The sequence below is a fragment of the Bombus terrestris genome, chromosome 10 (genome assembly GCF_910591885.1).
Source record: "Bombus terrestris chromosome 10, iyBomTerr1.2, whole genome shotgun sequence".
Lineage (NCBI taxonomy): Eukaryota > Metazoa > Arthropoda > Insecta > Hymenoptera > Apidae > Bombus > Bombus terrestris.
The window spans coordinates 960,990-978,334 of NC_063278.1; the positions used below are offsets into that span (position 1 = coordinate 960,990).

General features: G+C 34.9%; 3 protein-coding genes across 3 annotated transcripts in view; all 3 read left to right on the plus strand.

The window, feature by feature from the left end:
- The first annotated feature begins 18 nt into the window (after positions 1-18).
- Positions 19-4,599, plus strand: LOC100649583 (apolipoprotein D). Its single transcript, XM_048409746.1, has 4 exons — positions 19-2,119; positions 2,367-2,497; positions 2,722-2,962; positions 3,286-4,599. Exons 1-4 carry the CDS (start codon positions 2,006-2,008, stop codon positions 3,709-3,711), a joined length of 912 nt encoding a protein of 303 aa, XP_048265703.1. The 5' UTR covers positions 19-2,005; the 3' UTR covers positions 3,712-4,599.
- A 53-nt stretch (positions 4,600-4,652) lies between these two features.
- LOC100651649 (apolipoprotein D-like) lies at positions 4,653-8,798 on the plus strand. The gene is made up of 5 exons (XM_020864890.2): positions 4,653-5,055; positions 6,236-6,354; positions 6,616-6,749; positions 7,252-7,431; positions 8,080-8,798. Exons 2-5 carry the CDS (start codon positions 6,241-6,243, stop codon positions 8,222-8,224), a joined length of 573 nt encoding a protein of 190 aa, XP_020720549.1. The 5' UTR covers positions 4,653-5,055; positions 6,236-6,240; the 3' UTR covers positions 8,225-8,798.
- A 6,887-nt stretch (positions 8,799-15,685) lies between these two features.
- LOC100649457 (tyrosine-protein kinase Drl) overlaps positions 15,686-17,345 on the plus strand; it is a 28,361-nt gene continuing 26,701 nt past the window's right edge. Inside the window, exon 1 of the mRNA XM_003398009.4 lies at positions 15,686-16,255. Within this exon, the coding sequence (XP_003398057.1) occupies positions 16,156-16,255 (100 nt within the window). The 5' untranslated portion in view covers positions 15,686-16,155. The remainder of the gene's footprint in view (positions 16,256-17,345) is intronic.

The following is a 17,345-nucleotide window of genomic DNA, read 5'->3' on the forward strand; positions in this document are numbered from 1 at the left end:
GAAATTTCAAATGGAAAAGCAGGATTTTGTATATAATGCAAACGACGTGCGTTCTTCGTCGAATTAAACGTTTCGATAAGTATCTTTCTTTATCGTATACGTGGAAGTTTTTTTTTTATTTTTCAACAACGATAAACACAGAAAGGAGAACGATTTTTATCGATGAAAACTAAATGTACTTCGAAGAGGAACAAACCGATTCGTATAGTTCACATGGATACACACATGCACAAAATCAACGTCTGAATGAAATTTATCGAAATTGTTTCGTAGCGGTTCCTCGTTTATAGACCTATCGGCGTGTAGTTAGAGGGACATCTACTCCAAACTAACGGTTCGATGGCCAAGGATTTCATACAAAAAGGAACCTCGTTGAAAAACCCGTTACTGGCGGGCCACGGTTCAGAATGGCGGTATACCTTTGCCAAGCGTTATCTGTTGACAATGTCGATTGCATAATTGTAACGCGATAAGGAACAGCTAGTTCCTGTTTTGTTGCGAGAAAGAAAAGTCGGACACGTTTGCCATCTATCTACTTCATTTGTGAACATAAGTACAGACTCGCTAAGGATCGAGATTGTCGAAACCGGCTTTATGAATGACTACAGGAAGAGGAATAACGCTATTAAAGGTGTAAATCTCACAATCGCGCATTCCAGGATGCCTACTGCGATCTACTCTAATCTTGGTCTCGTCGCGGACGAGTAACTGATCATGAAAACACCAAACAAACAAAAATGTGGGTCAAGGTAACTGCGAATGAGATTCATGTAAATCGAACATAACAAATTTATGCATTCGTCAAATGAAAACGAAAGTTTTAGATATGACTCACTCGAGTATCTTTTTACATTCCCATTTCCTAGTATTCGTAGAAATATTTCCTGAGCAATCGTATATCTGATTTTTCATCTTAAGGTTACTAGGTAATCGCTATATCCTAAAATTGGCTTCCTTAAGCCTTTAAGCCCAAAAGTGATTTCGTTTACTCCGTATTCAAATATTTCGCATATTACACGAAATTTACCTCGACAAATGTTGGTAATTATCAAAATATGAGACAAATTTGTGGAATAGAAGATATTCGATATTTTTATACGTTGCAAGTGACTCAATAGGCGATGGTAACGTGTTTCAGAGTTTCTTCTATTTGAAAAATTTTTTTCAAAACATAAATACAAGTAACAGTGCTTAGAAAACAAAAGGTGTAAGTAATTCGCATTAGTTTTGTTCCTACCACTCGCTTGGTTTGCTCGTATAGAATGTACAAGGAAGTTGGCCTGTGAAACTCGATTATATCGGTAACGTGTTCAAAAATTCAACAATATCCGACTCAATGAAATTTCCTTCTTCCGCTGCTAAATGAGTACTGGTATCATTTTGAAGTATCTGAAGTAACTGAAGTCTGAAGTACTGCATCATGCAGGCCCAATATTCTCTTTATTCGTACTCGAACAATATTATTACCGTTTGACGTATTATTTGACCAGGGATTAATACATTTATAAGTCATTTGTAACGTGTAATAAAATATTGCACTTTGTATTAATTTACTAAGAATTTTCCATTGGTAACGTCAACTATCACCAATGTCCAGAGGATTCACCTTCTTCGTGGCCCGTTACGATTGCTATGCGTATTTAAGAAATGTTGGCATCCCGTCAAATTGACTGACACCGATCCATCGAACAAAAGAAAGATTCTTTCTACATCGACCAAAAGTACCGTTGTTTGAAGAAATTGCATAATAGAGCCTGCATCGGTTTGTTCTCAGCGGGTCGTCGGGTACCACCTTGGTTAAACTTCTTGCCAAGAAGTCGTCTAACAACATTGACCAATGACCATCGTCTGGTGACCAGATTCTGAGGCCACGAAGAGTACCGTAAGAATATTCACGTGTAGGTAAAACAGGGGGGGTAGTGTCCGGTCAACGCTCTTGCGCTCCTTGGTTAATGTATATAAGAGAAGCGGTTTGCACCATGTTCACGGCAGATCAACGGTAGACATGATCGGCAAGATAGTTCTGATACTTTCGGCTTTGGCTCTGGCTCGAGCCCAGATACCCAGTCTGGGTTTCTGTCCAGATTACGTACCTATGGCGAACTTTGACATGAGTAAGGTGAGTACAGTTAACCATAGCTAAGTCTATAGCAAAGTTAACAATTCAAAAGTTACTTTACAAGCGTTGCTTCCATCGAAATGGAATATTCTTTGATATTTTATGTACCTACGTTATAGTTTTTAAAATGATTTAACCTTATCCCGTCCTTATTTGGATCCTCCTCTTCGATCTCGAAAATTTCTTAGGTTTCAAGAGAATAAAAGAATATCGTTATAACGAACGAATTATTTTCACTGTTTTCTAGTTTTTGGGTATCTGGTACGAAGCTGAGAGATACTTTCAACTGACAGAAGTAGTATCACGATGCGTAATGGCAAATTACACGTTGAGTCCTGACGGCAAGTACCGAGTCAGCAACGAAGTTACAAATAGATTGTAAGTATATTTGAAGAAGTTGAAAGAACTTTCTTTTTATCGTTACCTTTCGCTTCGTTTTTATTTTACATCACTCATCGAGTACGTTGTATAGCATCTGCGAAAAAATGTATAGTTTCTGATAGTATACCGATGTTTCAACCCTCGATAAAGCTGGTCACGATACCAGCGAGACTTTGAAGAGTACACTTTAAATATGTATCTATAATTATTGAAACATCTAGCACGGGGATCAAGAGAGTGTTAGAGGGTGAAATCAAGAAAGCTGCCTCGAAAGCCGAAGAAGGGAAGCTAATCGTAAAATACACGATACCATTGACTCCTGAAACCAAATATTCTGTACTTGAAACGGATTACGATTCTTACGCGGTTCTGTGGAGTTGTTCCGGTATTGGTCCATTCCATACGCAAAACGCCTGGGTTATGACAAGAGAAAGATTGGCACCGGGAACAGTCTTACAGAAGGTAAATTTCACTTATATTTTATTTATTTTTTCATTTTTATTTAAAGCGTAAATTCGTACTTTAAATTCCTCCTTCTTTTCAGAAACAAAATTTTATTTAAATTCATTAAATATTCTACACTAGTATCTACGTTTGCATTCTCTGTCTATACATCGAAACACAAGTTTATATATGTACTTTTTATACATTTCTACAAATTGAATCCCGTTTGATCTGATAAACACTCAATTTAAAAAATTAACATTTGATATTTTTATATATATATATATGATGAGGGATTTTATTATACAGTAGAAATATAATATAAATTACTTTCCAAATAGGCTTACGCCGTCCTTGACAGCTACAAGATTTCCAAAACGTTTTTCGTAAAGACGGATCAGCAAGACTGTGCTTACTTAGATGCGCCAAAACCAGTGGCGACATCAGAGGTACAAGGCGATCAACCTCCCGTAGAAGTTCCGCAGAAAGATACCGAAAATGTTAGATCCGTTGTAGTGCCAGATGCGCCGGAAGTGATCGTCGAAATGAACACGAAGGAGGACGAAAAGTTGACGAAAAAGCCTCAAACTGCTGAAAACATGAAGAAGAAGGCGGTTAACGCGGTTCCCGTTCGAATCATGGAAGTGGCTGACGCCGTGAAAGAAGATACACCGACGAAGAATGCGAAGATAAAGGAGGAGAAAAACGGCGAGCCTATGAAAGACGGAGTCGACGAAAATATGAAGCAAGTGGAAAAGATTGCGTGAAAATAACACTTGAAAATGAAATTTATACTCGTCTCGTTCGAGACATTTCGCGTAGATTATTATCGATTAGTTGAGTTTCGGGCTTGTAGCGGTTTCGTTCTGTTGAAACCAGTCTCGCCTGAGTTTCATCTTCATTATTCATCCATTTCCAAGGATTATCACTTTCATGGTTCGTGGAGGGATAGGAGGGTATTTGTTTTAACTTGTGTACAAATGTAAAAAAAAAGAACAATAAAAGTTAAATAAATTGTTACATAAAACGTTGCTATGAAATTCCGATGTACTTATATTTTTCTTCCCATTTCGTTTTTCGATTACCAGTAAATCGTAGATTAAGTGAAAGAAGACACGAAAGAAAGAGTATAAAAGAACGATCTATCATTAAATATCTTATTTAGATAATGGTAATTACATGAATACAAACTAGATATGTGTTCATACAATTTGAAAAATAATAAACTATTTAATATGTAGTCTTTGACGTTAAAAATAGGATCAACAAGGATGTATAAAACGATGGATAACGGGACCATTAATAAGGAATTTCAATTTTGATTGATGTTCTCTTTTTCAGCCTTTTGCAAATATTTTAATTTCACATTTATAAGAAAGTACAGTAACGGCTTAAAAATAACTTTGCGTAAATAAACGTAACTAGTCATACTCTAAATTTTAAAAATACTTACGACAATGTCTAATTATATTTAATTCCATTCTCTGAGTATGGTGAATGGATATTGTAATAAACCAAATACCATAACAGTAGACAGAATAACAGAGTTACTATTTAGTCGATGGATCTGCTCGATGAGTCAAGACGTTTCAACGTTGGTTCAACAAACGCAAACAACGAGGAAATGTGTGAAATGATAGAGACATAACGACAAAGAAAATATAATAGAGGTGGCTATTACAATAATCCACCGTTCTTTTTAATACTTTCAAAATGTAAGACGTTCGATATGAAAGGCCCTAACTGTACATTGTCCACTTCACGCGTGAATTACATTTGATTAAAAATTTCTAAAACTGGTTGCGGGACATTCGTCTGATCGAAATTAGATCTGAAAAAAATCGGTTAACAGCCGATTAGTCGCTGGTAAATTCGAACCATAGGCCTGGGGTTTCTTGAACCTGCGGCGTACCGTTAGTGACCCACTAACTGACAGAAATCTTCCGAACGCATCCAGTCAGCCTTCACGGCTTCGTCTGCGTAAGCGGAAGGTACAAAGAACGGGAAGACCAGTCACTGGCGGACAGTTCGTCGCGTGAGAAGTGTCACTGCCAACCCCGATCAGTTCCACCAGTTGTCAAGTTTCAGCGTGTACAACGGTTGTCAATCCGGTACGTGTCCCATTCGAATCAGTTCAATTCGTGACTCTCATAATTTTTTTACATTACGGTCAAAGATCGCAGTGTTCTTCCTCTTGTACGCATTGCATACAAAGAGATTATAGGATTACAATCGGCGCATAAATGTCGATGGTCACTGATTACAATGGTAAAGATATGGAAGAATGCAACATTGTTGTATCCTTCTTCTGAAATAAAAATGCGAATTTTAAATACGAATTTTTCGTGTTAATACGATTTTAACTATTATGTACTTTTCTTATTAAATGGTTCGTCGCAAAAGAAAATACGATCGTTACAATTAAAACAAGCTACGATTTTTATTTAGAAATAACGCAAATTCATAACCTCCTTCTAAATGAAACAAATTCATTTTTAGTGCTGCAAATATAATGTTGTATAGAATTCGAAATTAATTGCTTTTTATTCTCTCTAGAGAGATATATAGATGATGAAAGATATTTGTACGTATTTGCAATGCTAACGTTAATGCCATTACCACAGTTCGAACATTAAAAGTTAACTGTTCTTTCGAAACGCGATTCTGGTATACATGATATCTTGTCTGCAGGAAGTATTTGCAACTGTTGTATATGCAAAATACGCACATCGCATACTGATATATGATATACAATTGTATGTAAAAGATGTGCGAAGGGAAGATGCCAATTCATAAGGGTAAAGAATATACAGCTTCCTTAATAGATCCAAAGAAATGTGGGTTGCTTTATTTGATTTAAAGGTATTTTATCTTTATAGACTTAGAAATGTAATTGAACGTTATGTGTACCGTTTGTTGATAATTTTTTGCTATTCAGTGAGTAGTTTCATGATCGCTTTAGCGAAAAAATCATCTTTCTTGTTCACGTAAAAATATTTTATACAAATATTTGAAACCAAATAGTAAAAAAAATGGAACAAATTCTTGATGAATGTTGAGTATCTTTTATCCTTGTACTGTGTGTCCGTTAGTTTCGTCTTATTGTTAGCCGTAGGAAGATTGTACGCAAACTCGTGTAATCTGTTAACTGGATTCCTTAATCAAAAACTTCTATAATTACGAAATTCACAATTAACGAAGGCAAATCAAGTTGTGTTAATTTTAATTCTCGCAAACGTCTTCTCGCCTCCAATATTAGAAATTAAACTAATTTGATAATTCTGATTACAGAAGAGATGATGCTGCGAATATATTTACTTTTAATTACTGCAAGTGCTGCGATAGCACAAGTACCATTTTTGGGCTCGTGTCCTACTGTGGAAACCATACAGAATTTCGATATAGAAAGGGTATGTATGATAATCGCGTATTTCAAAGTCTATTATGTCGACTAGAAACTAGAATAGATTTCTTGTACATACCTGCGTTATTGACTTACTTATGAGGTAATGCAACCTGCATTTAGAAAGTTGTCCTCAATAGGACATTGATACACATAGGATGTAACGAGAGATAGATATGTAAAGTATAGAAGGTCAAAGATGATTCGTTCGGACTTTCTTTAAGGCTTATCCTTTTTAAATAAATACGCGTGTTCCGCTGTTTTCCAGTACTTGGGCAAATGGTACGAGATCGAGAAGTACTTTGCATTCTTCGAGTTTGGTGGAAAATGCGTAACTGCTACTTACAATATAACAGACGATAGCAACTCGATCAACATTTTGAATAAGCAGATATCCGCTTTGTGAGTATAGTCGATTTATTTTTTATAACACATCTTAATTGTTAGATTTTTAGTTAAGGTTAATTTCTAGCTTTCTTAAAAAATGGCACATAATATATGTGCTCGAAAAATGTGCAAAACATGTCAAAATATATTTAATAGAAATTTAAAGAATGAAACATCATTTACTATACAATTTTGGTAGAGGAATTTAGAGATATTTGATAATAGATACTTTTACAGTCATACTGTTATATTACACTTTGCGTTGTATTGAATTATAAACTTTCTTCAAACTTACGATTGTTCATTCATGACGAATGTATGTAAAATATAATACTTCCTTGCATTTTCGAATATTCGACATTTTACAAGAAATAAAAAAGAACTCTTCATACGTTTACTCGTTAATCGCATAATTTACCTTGATAACAATATTATGTTAAATAACAAAATTAAAATTAATAACAATAACGTTTAGTGAAATAGTTTGATAGAATTGCATATATTATTATTTATTCAGGACTGGAGTTTCTTCAAGTATCGAAGGAGTTGGAAAACCTGTTCTTAAAGTGGAAGACGCAAAATTAACTGTTTCGTTCCCGAGTATGCCTCTTCCATTAGATGCACCTTATTGGATTCTCGATACCGATTATACAACTTACTCCGTTGTATGGAGTTGTTCAAATTTCGGCGTGTTCAGGTAAATGTTCAAGAAAGTAAAATTACATAACAAATATACCTCAATATTTCAAAGTAGTAATTATTTTAACATGCATAATACATAATAATAACAATATACGTAATATGTAAAGATAGAGAATTACTGGTGAAAAATATGAAAAGCCGCATTACCTATATTTTACAAAAAGACAATTTTAAAAATCGATATGTTATCAAACAATTCCACGTGAACATTATCTTTTCGCTTGATCGGTGTACTAAATATGCAGTTTCGTTACTTTTCTTAACATTTAAACAACATTAATGTGAAATATATGGACTAGTATTAATGAAGTTAAATTGAAATAACAACCGTAGTAAAATTGTTGGCTTTTTATGAAATATTATAGATCTATCGCCTATATTAAAAAGCTTGTAGATTTTCGAATCTATCAGAATATTCCTTTTTTCAACTATTGCATAATAAAATATTTATTTTAAGCCACCAAATGAATAAGTCAGAAAATCAATAAAAATGGGCTTGTCATATTTTTCCCCCGCGATATTCATATCCTATCGTTACTTATTTTCGAGGAAATTGTTTGTACATTATTTTAGTAATATTATTTTAGTAGAGAATAGAGAGTCGTACACTACTATAGTAAATTTATTACTGTATGTATTTCAGTACAAGGAATGTTTGGATTATGGCAAGAGAACCGAAGCCATTGGTTTCTGTTTTAGAGAAAGCTTATCAAATATTGGATAAAAATAATATTAGTAGAGCATATTTTATTCGGACTGATCAGAAAAACTGTCCTATAGGAAACTAAATAATATTGTACTAAATATCAAAACACATTTGTTTAAATAACATAGTTTTATTTCATTGTAGAATAAATTGTGACGTTCCTTTGAAATCAATAGGTTTTGAAGAGTACCAATTATAAACTATGACTATATGCTCAATTTGATCCGTGATTATTTAGTTATTGATCTTTAGCTGTTGCGTTTGTATCGAGTAGCGCGATATGACATACGTATATGACTCACATTATCGAACGTCGATAAGGAAAATTGGTAATTGAATACTTTTAATTTTAATATATTATTCTTTCTACAGTCGAATAGATTTATTACTTTTGATCTCTTATTACTATGGTTTAATTTTGCTGTAAAATTCACGATACCGAAACTGTCGGACTGTTTTAAATTCGTAACTATCCGTTTAGATAATTAAAACATGCTAAAATTTCTATTCATATTAAAAATTAAAGAACATTATTTATTTAATATTGTTGTATTTTAGAATAATGCATTGTTATATTTATTGTATTTATTTATCTATTTATGTTATATTAAACGTAATGGCATAAAATATGATAAACTAAGAAATGTACTAAAGTGTATGATAATAAAGCACTTTCACATATAATAGAACTTGTTTTATAACCGTAAATATTATACAATTACTCAAAGCACTGACATACAGAATAACATTAGAACTATAAAATATATCTGAATAAATATCCCAAATTATGTTTTTAAACAAACAATAAATAATGCACACGACTTTCATACATATATTATATATATATATATTCTTTAATCGAACACGTAGACACGTAAAATTGGTATTGAAAACCATTATATATTACAATGTACTTTTCTTTCTATGACGGTCCTTGAAATCTTTTTATATTTTATAATATACATTTTATTATTTTCTTCTGAAATCTGCGGAAGTTCTACGCGTGCACCATTAGATGTCGCGGTGCACACCGATACTCAGAAATCAACAATAGTTCGAAAAAGATAACTCGAAGTCGGTAATATTACGAGAAAATGTTTTTAGCCGATATCTTGATACAACAATAAGTAGAAATAATAAATATCAATTTGAACGAATGAATTCGAAGCATAGCATAATAAAACCATATTTATGATAAATATGTATAAAGAAACTTTTATAACGGTGCTATTAGATTGCAATTTGTTATTTAGTTTTCTTCTGCACTAGCGACTAACAACTGTAGACACATATAAAAATAGTAAAAATGATATAAAGAATAAAATCATGAAAGTATATCTATAGTGATTTTTCACACGGTACTAATACATATAATATGTATATACAGAAAGTACACGTGTGCACAAATCGCTGCTTTCTCCCACGTTAAAAATGCAGCAAATAGATCCGAAAGAAATAAATCGAGCGTCAACTAATGAAAACACCGCGTCACAATACTGTTAAATTAAACAAATAAAGCATGGAATATTTGGCCGCGTGTTAGATCTATCCCTAACGCTTCGTCACGTGGCGTCCGTACAAACAGACACCATTCAATTGCAGAATCTGCAGGATGTCGTCAGCGATGCATTGTGTATCGAAAAGATGAATCAAACGACCCCACGAATCAACCCCAGATTGAAAAAACAGAATTGCGTGGAAAACGGGGCACATACGTATGTGTATATAACAAGTAAACCCAACGCAACCCAACATTTAACTATGATTAATTAAATACGTCTTGTAGCCTCCTAAAATATAGCTACTTGTTAAATAACGAAGCACGATATTTATCGTCTTCAATCTGAAACTATCATGGTGAGAAACTTCGTGTCACTTTGTAGAACGAGTTTGTACATACTTACTTCCATCTTCCCATTGGTATCCAGTAGTTAGTCGTTTAGAGGCGACAACAAGAATCGTTTTCTCTCCTAGGAATAGATGTTTCTGTAATCGGTAGGATCACGAGCGATAAATTAAAATGCGGTAGAATCTAAATCAGAATATCTAGATAGGTAGGCAAAAACTCTGTCCGAGAACAAACAGGTCTCCTTTCGAATTTATCTGGCTATCCTTTTCGTCTCTAACTGCTCTTACACGCGAAATAAAGCGAAAGACAAACGGCGAACGGGGAACAAGAAGACGGCGAATTCTGCGGAAAGAGCGAGAGAAGAGAGGACGGAGGATAGCACGATCGTCTTTCTCTCGAGGGCCCAAATATCCGCGTGGGCCCTTTGGTTTCCGAGCAGCACCGGCCCCTAATAACAGGGTACACCGAGGCTAAACAAACATACACGCCCCTGGCATCTCTCGTTGAAAGAACACACGAGAAGAAATGTAAAACAAAACAAAAGAAGCAGAAACAATTTAGCCACGCCACTTAAAGGATGCAAGGTGAAGTATGATAGGTACTGAAAGATTCAACAGAAAATCAAGTACATGCCTCGTTTCGCTGAAGTATACGTCGTTCGTAAATTTTAATCCATCAGATAAGAAAAAAAAACAGCAGGAGTAAAGAACCAATAAGAATCTAGATTCTTATGTTTATTAAAATTACAGTGCTGTAATCTCAAGAGATACTTACTTGAATACCTGATACAACACGATATACTTGTCAGAAATAAAGAGAAATATGTTAAACGTGTAATATTTGAGCGTAAAATATGGTCCATAAACCGTTAACGTAAAACGGTATGGCATAATTGCTAATTGCAATCGTGAATAACAAATGTTTGCTTCGCCACTCTTTCCTTAACATCCACGATTTAATCGAAAAGGAAGAAGACGTATATTGACTTCGATAATCGATTCGGTGAATTCGTTCAGTTAGCAATTATAACTAAATTATAATTACGTAACGAGTTCATTGCTTAAGTCTATGGTAATTGATTCCTATCGGTACGTGCGGTGAACGAAGAAATCAGGTCATGCTGAGAAATTCACTTACAATATTGAGTTATGTAAGAGAAATTTAATGCAGTTACTGTTACAGCAAAATTAAAAACAACGATTAGTCCTATTACTCTATAGATTGAATAAAATAGTTTTGAAAAATAGAAAAAAGGTACCGTTATTCTTCACAAAGGTGGATTAAAAGGAGTGTACTTCCGACATTTCCTGTCAATTCTTCTCGTATTACTTCACCATTTCTTAAAATGAAAGCCAAAACGTACATATAGAGCTTGGAAAGATCTTAGGCCTGCCATGTAATCAAGGAAAGTAAAGAACGAGAGAGAATAGAACGCTTGTCGGCAGACATCGCATCTTCGAGTTTAGTATTGTTTCCGAATAAGCACTGCTATTGTGTATATGCACTTACGGTTTTCTCAATATTCTTGAATACGTTTGAACGTCTCTTTCTTTATTTTAAGACACAGGTACATCGTATCAATATGTATATAAATTTCAACGATTACGCGCAACTACAGATAGGTCTTATAACTCGCGAATCGAATTATACCGATGCACCATATTTCATTGGATAAGAACGTATTTCTAAAATATCGCACAGGCTTCTTAATCTAAATGGAAATACGTAGCGTGAAAGCTAAATGCCTTAAGGGCCGATCCATTTGTCTCTAGCACGTGCAAAAGACCGGCGAAGAGACGCGCAAAATGCGAGAGTACAAGAGTTTGAGTAAAAAGACGCGAAAAAGAAGAAGGAGATGAAGAAGAGGAAGAAGGAGGAGAGGACGAAGAATATAAGAAAGAAGAAAGCGAAGACGAAGGTAGATGAGACAAGAGCCATTCTGGTTTGTGGGCACAGCCGCTGCCTGCAGCCCACAATTATGATAATAGCCCCTGGTCCTGAGTCTTGTTAGTCCAACGTGGAACCATCTCCTTTTATCTATATCTTCTTATTTTCAGGCTCACCATGCTACACCCTTTGCTTACTACAATTTCCACTTTCACCCCTTTGCATCGCTGTGAGGTCAGGTGGAGTCAGATTGATCGAATTTTGCCAGAGGAATATATCAAAGTTTATCTTTGAATAAATACTCCAGAAGTTTTAGTGTAAATTTTATGTATTTTAAACATGAGGTGTGTTTACCACGTTGATCTGAAAATTAAAACCTACCAGCTTTATTATCTTCACTTTTTATAGTAAAACAACTTGTAGTTGATTGCAATGTATCGCTTCGATCGAAACATCGAAAACAAAAAAGTTTTGTTATACACGAGCAGTATATTGTTGGTACAATGATACAGAGATAAAATGAAATTTAAAAAATACAAATGGGCGTGTATGTGCGTAAGTTTCAAGTTACGTGGCGTTACAAAAGCATTAAAGAGTCAATCGGACCGTAAATGCGCGTGAGGAAAACAGAGGTACTCAAAGAGTAATTAAAACGCGTGTACAAACGTTTTCGTCTCGTTAATTAAAATTAAACCGAGCGATCCGCGTTTCCTTGAACTATACTGTGTAAGGCTGTTCTGAACGGTTTTGTGTTTTAGTAGATTGAAGGCAGCTAGGAACGCGTACAAGGAATAAGAATATAGGCAGGCAGAGTGTCGGCATCGGTCGTGAATACAAGGAGCATGCAGTATGTACGTACTTACATACGGTCGCGTCTGTAAACGTTGTAAAAGGCGATAGCAAACGGAGCACGTTTTAATCCACTTTTCAACGCACCGTCGTCGTCGGGCCTTTTGACACCGCGGAAAGCGTTAATTGGAGACTGCGCCACTGCGATCGGGCAAAGAAAACCTTTCAAAGCGGGGTCCCTTCGTGCGATAGTGCCAGCAGCTTTTTTTCAGGATAAGTAGAAAATGCCGTTTCTTCCTTCTTGTGCACCGTACTGCCTGTACGTCAACCTGACTTTACCGATGTCGCGTCAAAGCTGCCTGGGAACCGTCACGATGTTCTTTTCAAAACTCGTACAATTTTGTTATATCTATATGTCCGCGCGTTATTACGCGCACATCATATATACAGGAAACTTGAGGGAAAGTCTTCAGACATAGTCATCTACGTGGGAGATCAACGAGAGAAATGTCAACTAGAAATGCATGTTTTCGACTGCAAAACTACAAGACAAAACATTGACTAATACTACATTGGTACAGTGGTACTCTGTGTGTGTGTGTGTGTGTGTGTAATTCTATAAAAGTTGAAGAAATTGATATATTTGTAACACTATGATAAATTACTTTTTTAAAAATCATAGGCCACTTTGTGGTCTTTCAATTTGTCTAGTGATTCTGTAAAGTATTTATTATTCTTGTACCTTTGATATGTAAATTAATTTATTTACATTTTTCAATAATATTGCATTTACTTTTACATATCATGTCACTGTCTTGATCTTTGATAGAATCATTATTTGAAATTTTTTTTTTGCATTTTTTAATTAAATTAATATTAAGAATTTATGTGAAAAATTGTATGAAGTAACTTCTGTTTCAGAACGCTTACTTTATTTTTAAGTTGTAAATGTTCATATAAACATCGAACGTTCGTTTGCATATGCATATATGTAATTGTTCGTGCAAAAATTATTATACTTATTACTTTCATACAAACGCAACAGAAACAGTTGAAAGTACTTTTGCGATGAAAGATACACTACTAAAGTTTTGAAGGAAGATATCTCCGCTTTTTCTCTACAGTAGCCACCACTGGGGTAATTTTGGATAAAACAAGAATTTCTAGACGACACAATCGTGGTATATGGCTGTTTGTTCAGATTAGAGCCGACAAAGGATACTGTTCTCTCTCCTTAACTCTGTCTTGATTTAAGCGAAGCGCCCCGTATTTGCTCTAGATTAAATGGAGCTTCATGGCATAGCCCTCTCACAATCAGAGATATATACTAGGCCCTACTACAGTGCTTTATATTGTACATTGTATTCACAACCAGAGCAACCATGAAAATAATCGTTGTAAAAATTCTTACGATTCCTCGCAGACATACATGGCTGGTTCTTAAACTGCATATAAATTATAACGAAGTAAATTTATCAGTTGAACAAACAATTTAGATACGTACTTTTATCTATGTTCTTTGTTGTTATTTGCGTTTCTTATTAATTATATGACAATGGCTTTAATTAGTTTTAAGTTTAATAGCTTTAAATAACATAAGAAGAAAAATTGAGCGAATTTGTGTGTTATATAGACAGGTGGCACACAGTAACACTGAAAGATCAAGCTTGAAGATGAATACATCTGAGAAATGCTGGTTATATAATAGAGAAACTAGTACTATTTTATTTTGCCTTTTGTAGACAATTCCTCTTTTCTATTCCCATAAACTTCTCGGTTAGCTACAAATATTCAATAGAATTCTACTTGTTACCTTTTTCTGCTTCCTTGTTCACTTCCCTTTCTTGTACTTTCAGTCGTTAGTTTTGTCTGTTTTGCTTTCATAGCAGAATTTTTTGTCTCAGTTCATCTCTTGGTCCGTAATGATGACGTTCGGTAATCAGGCGCATCCTGATAGACTAGAACGAAGAGGAAAAAGAACTAAAGAGGGTCGTGATTTGTAAACGTCTACGTGGGCGTTCTCGATACAAATTATGTAAATAACGAACGTAGAAATTACAGACGACTCTACCCTGATCAAATTTAACGCTGCTGGATACAGCAATCTAGGTTTCGTGAAATCGAAACTGCAGATATCGAGATTCTACTATTCCTTTGCAGTGTTAAATATGTATAATATAATAGGATTTCCACATTATCTGATTTACAATTTCAACAATATATTTTAAACAATATTAAACAATTAATTAATTAAACAATAAATTTTAAGCAAAACTGATACAAATCTTACAAACGCTTTTGACTTGTCTCCATACAATTTTCTAATGAATTCCATAAGGTCAGTAAGGTCGTCAAAAAGTATACACTACAGTTTATACCTTACAATTGGATTTTGCATATTAAATATTAATATATATAGGACTTTTTTTTTATTGAAAAAATTATGAATTGCTAGTTTCTTATAATTATTTGTTATTTTAAAGGTATTCTAGATATTATTTGGAATTAGTTACATTGTAAGCATTTAAAAGAATTTATTCAATAAAATTTCGTAACCTGCAGTTTTCAAGCTTCAAAATCATAATATGTATATACATACATACAGCGCGTAAGCATGTCACGAAAATGCAACAAGTAACATCCGAGTGAACGAAACAAAAGCGCGCGCTGCAACTGATTCACGAGCCTCGTTTCGGTTGACTGATTTTCATAAAAAGTTAACTCAACACCTTCCGTGCACGTCGTACCGATTACAAGAACGAATGGTTGGTATCTCGAAAAATGTAGCCCGATTATCCTCCCTCGTAAATCTTAACGGCTTTCTTGCGAATCTCAATTTTAATTCTCTCGTTGGTTGCTGCTGCATCGAAAGACCGAGGCCATCCGATCCGTAGAACGGCTAGAACGTGCGTTTCTCGTGGGTGGACTTCGGCTGTGTTCGGCCGGACTCGGCCAGTTTCGGCTCGGTGAGCCTGCGTCGACCCCGCTCGACCCATGGCGGTCGGAGCACACAACTGGTTGTGGCTTTCACGAGGCAACTACCTACGTCGCGCGCTCTTCCTCCTCGCGTGTGCATTCTCGTTTCGTCTCTTATTTTCCGTTTAATCTTTAGCTCGCCTCTCGTACGCGTTGTCTCGTGAATAAACGGACACTGTCGAAGTAGTTCGTCAACGTTTCATGCCTGTAATATCCCAAGTGCGGTTTACACGATTCAACGAGTTTCACGCGACGAACTGTCAAAAAATCTGGTTTGTTGAGAGAAGTCGTACGATATCATCGACGCTCTGTGCCTATTCTCATCCGGTCGTGAATACCGTGGCGGAAAGAGGTGCTGTCACGTGCGTTTGTATCCGTGAAATCGGCACCGATTTACGATGAACCATGGACCATGAGTCGTGTTAGAAGACTTTAACGTTGTTTACAGCATAACGTATCTCGTGTTTACGGCTACTCAGTACGTACAACCGGTTAAGCACGTGGTGGACACGATGCTCCTAAAATTGGCAGTGTTGCTGTTCGTTCTCGTGCGGCCAGGTGCAAGTTACTTCAACCTTTTTCTCAGCCAGGCAGAAGTGCGGAAACTAATGGGTAAGCAAAGGTGTACAATTCGTTTACGCTTGCATTCACGCTTCTACTAAGTCGCTGCGTCGTTCCTCAACATATTTTTTACTTATATGTCCTTGGTAAACCTTATTCACTATATATATAATATTCGATTAATATTCGATAAGAACTTTTTGTACATCTAGAAGAAATATTTCATTCATCTCGTTTTAACATCAACAAAATTGTTTATAGAGATGTCATCTTGATCTCTCAAAAAGTTCCGAAATCTCTATTTACATAATAAGATTACTTTTGATATGTAGCGCTATATGATTTATTTTCATACGTACACTTAATGTAAACACGAATAAAATACTTATTTTCATAGATAGAACAACGTATCTTTACTTACATATCTTTACATGGTTGTATTTACAATATCAATGCGGTCTATGTTACCAATCTATTGCGATGGCTGAAATTAATATTTTATTCTTCGTAAGATATTAAGGTATCTAAAAGTTCTTAAAAACAGAGTGTCTTAATTTGACGTTTATCTGTGTTGTTGTAAAAATTATGCGATGATTTATTTTTCTATTTCCTTATGACATACAGTAGATCAAAACATTTTTAAACTATATTCAAAAAGACATCATTGTTTGCAATAATTTATATTATGCAATAACTTATATATGTATGATTTTTTTGAAGTGTACATCTTATATGCAATTTAAAAGAATTTTTTAGTCCGAGTAACTTAACAATCCATTAAAGTACGTACCGACGAGAAAAAATTTATCCACCGATCAAAATCCCATTAAGATAGCGATTAGCGCATAGCATCATAATTGAGCAGCGGACAGTGAGGAATCGATGACGTTAAAGGCTCCTAGTACCGAGATTTCACTCGGCTAATGAATAATTATCACCGTCTTACATTCATACGGCAAACCTATTGCCTTCGTCAACAGTTCAAAATTCTACGGAATTTAATATATAATAGTAGACTGTCGATATGCTTAATTGAGCATTGAAATGCTATAGGTCAAGTAGAGATAATTTACAGCATAGCAAAAGTGTCATAAATCCTTGTACTTGAGTTAATGGTAATTTATCGGTATCTGTTGTGATA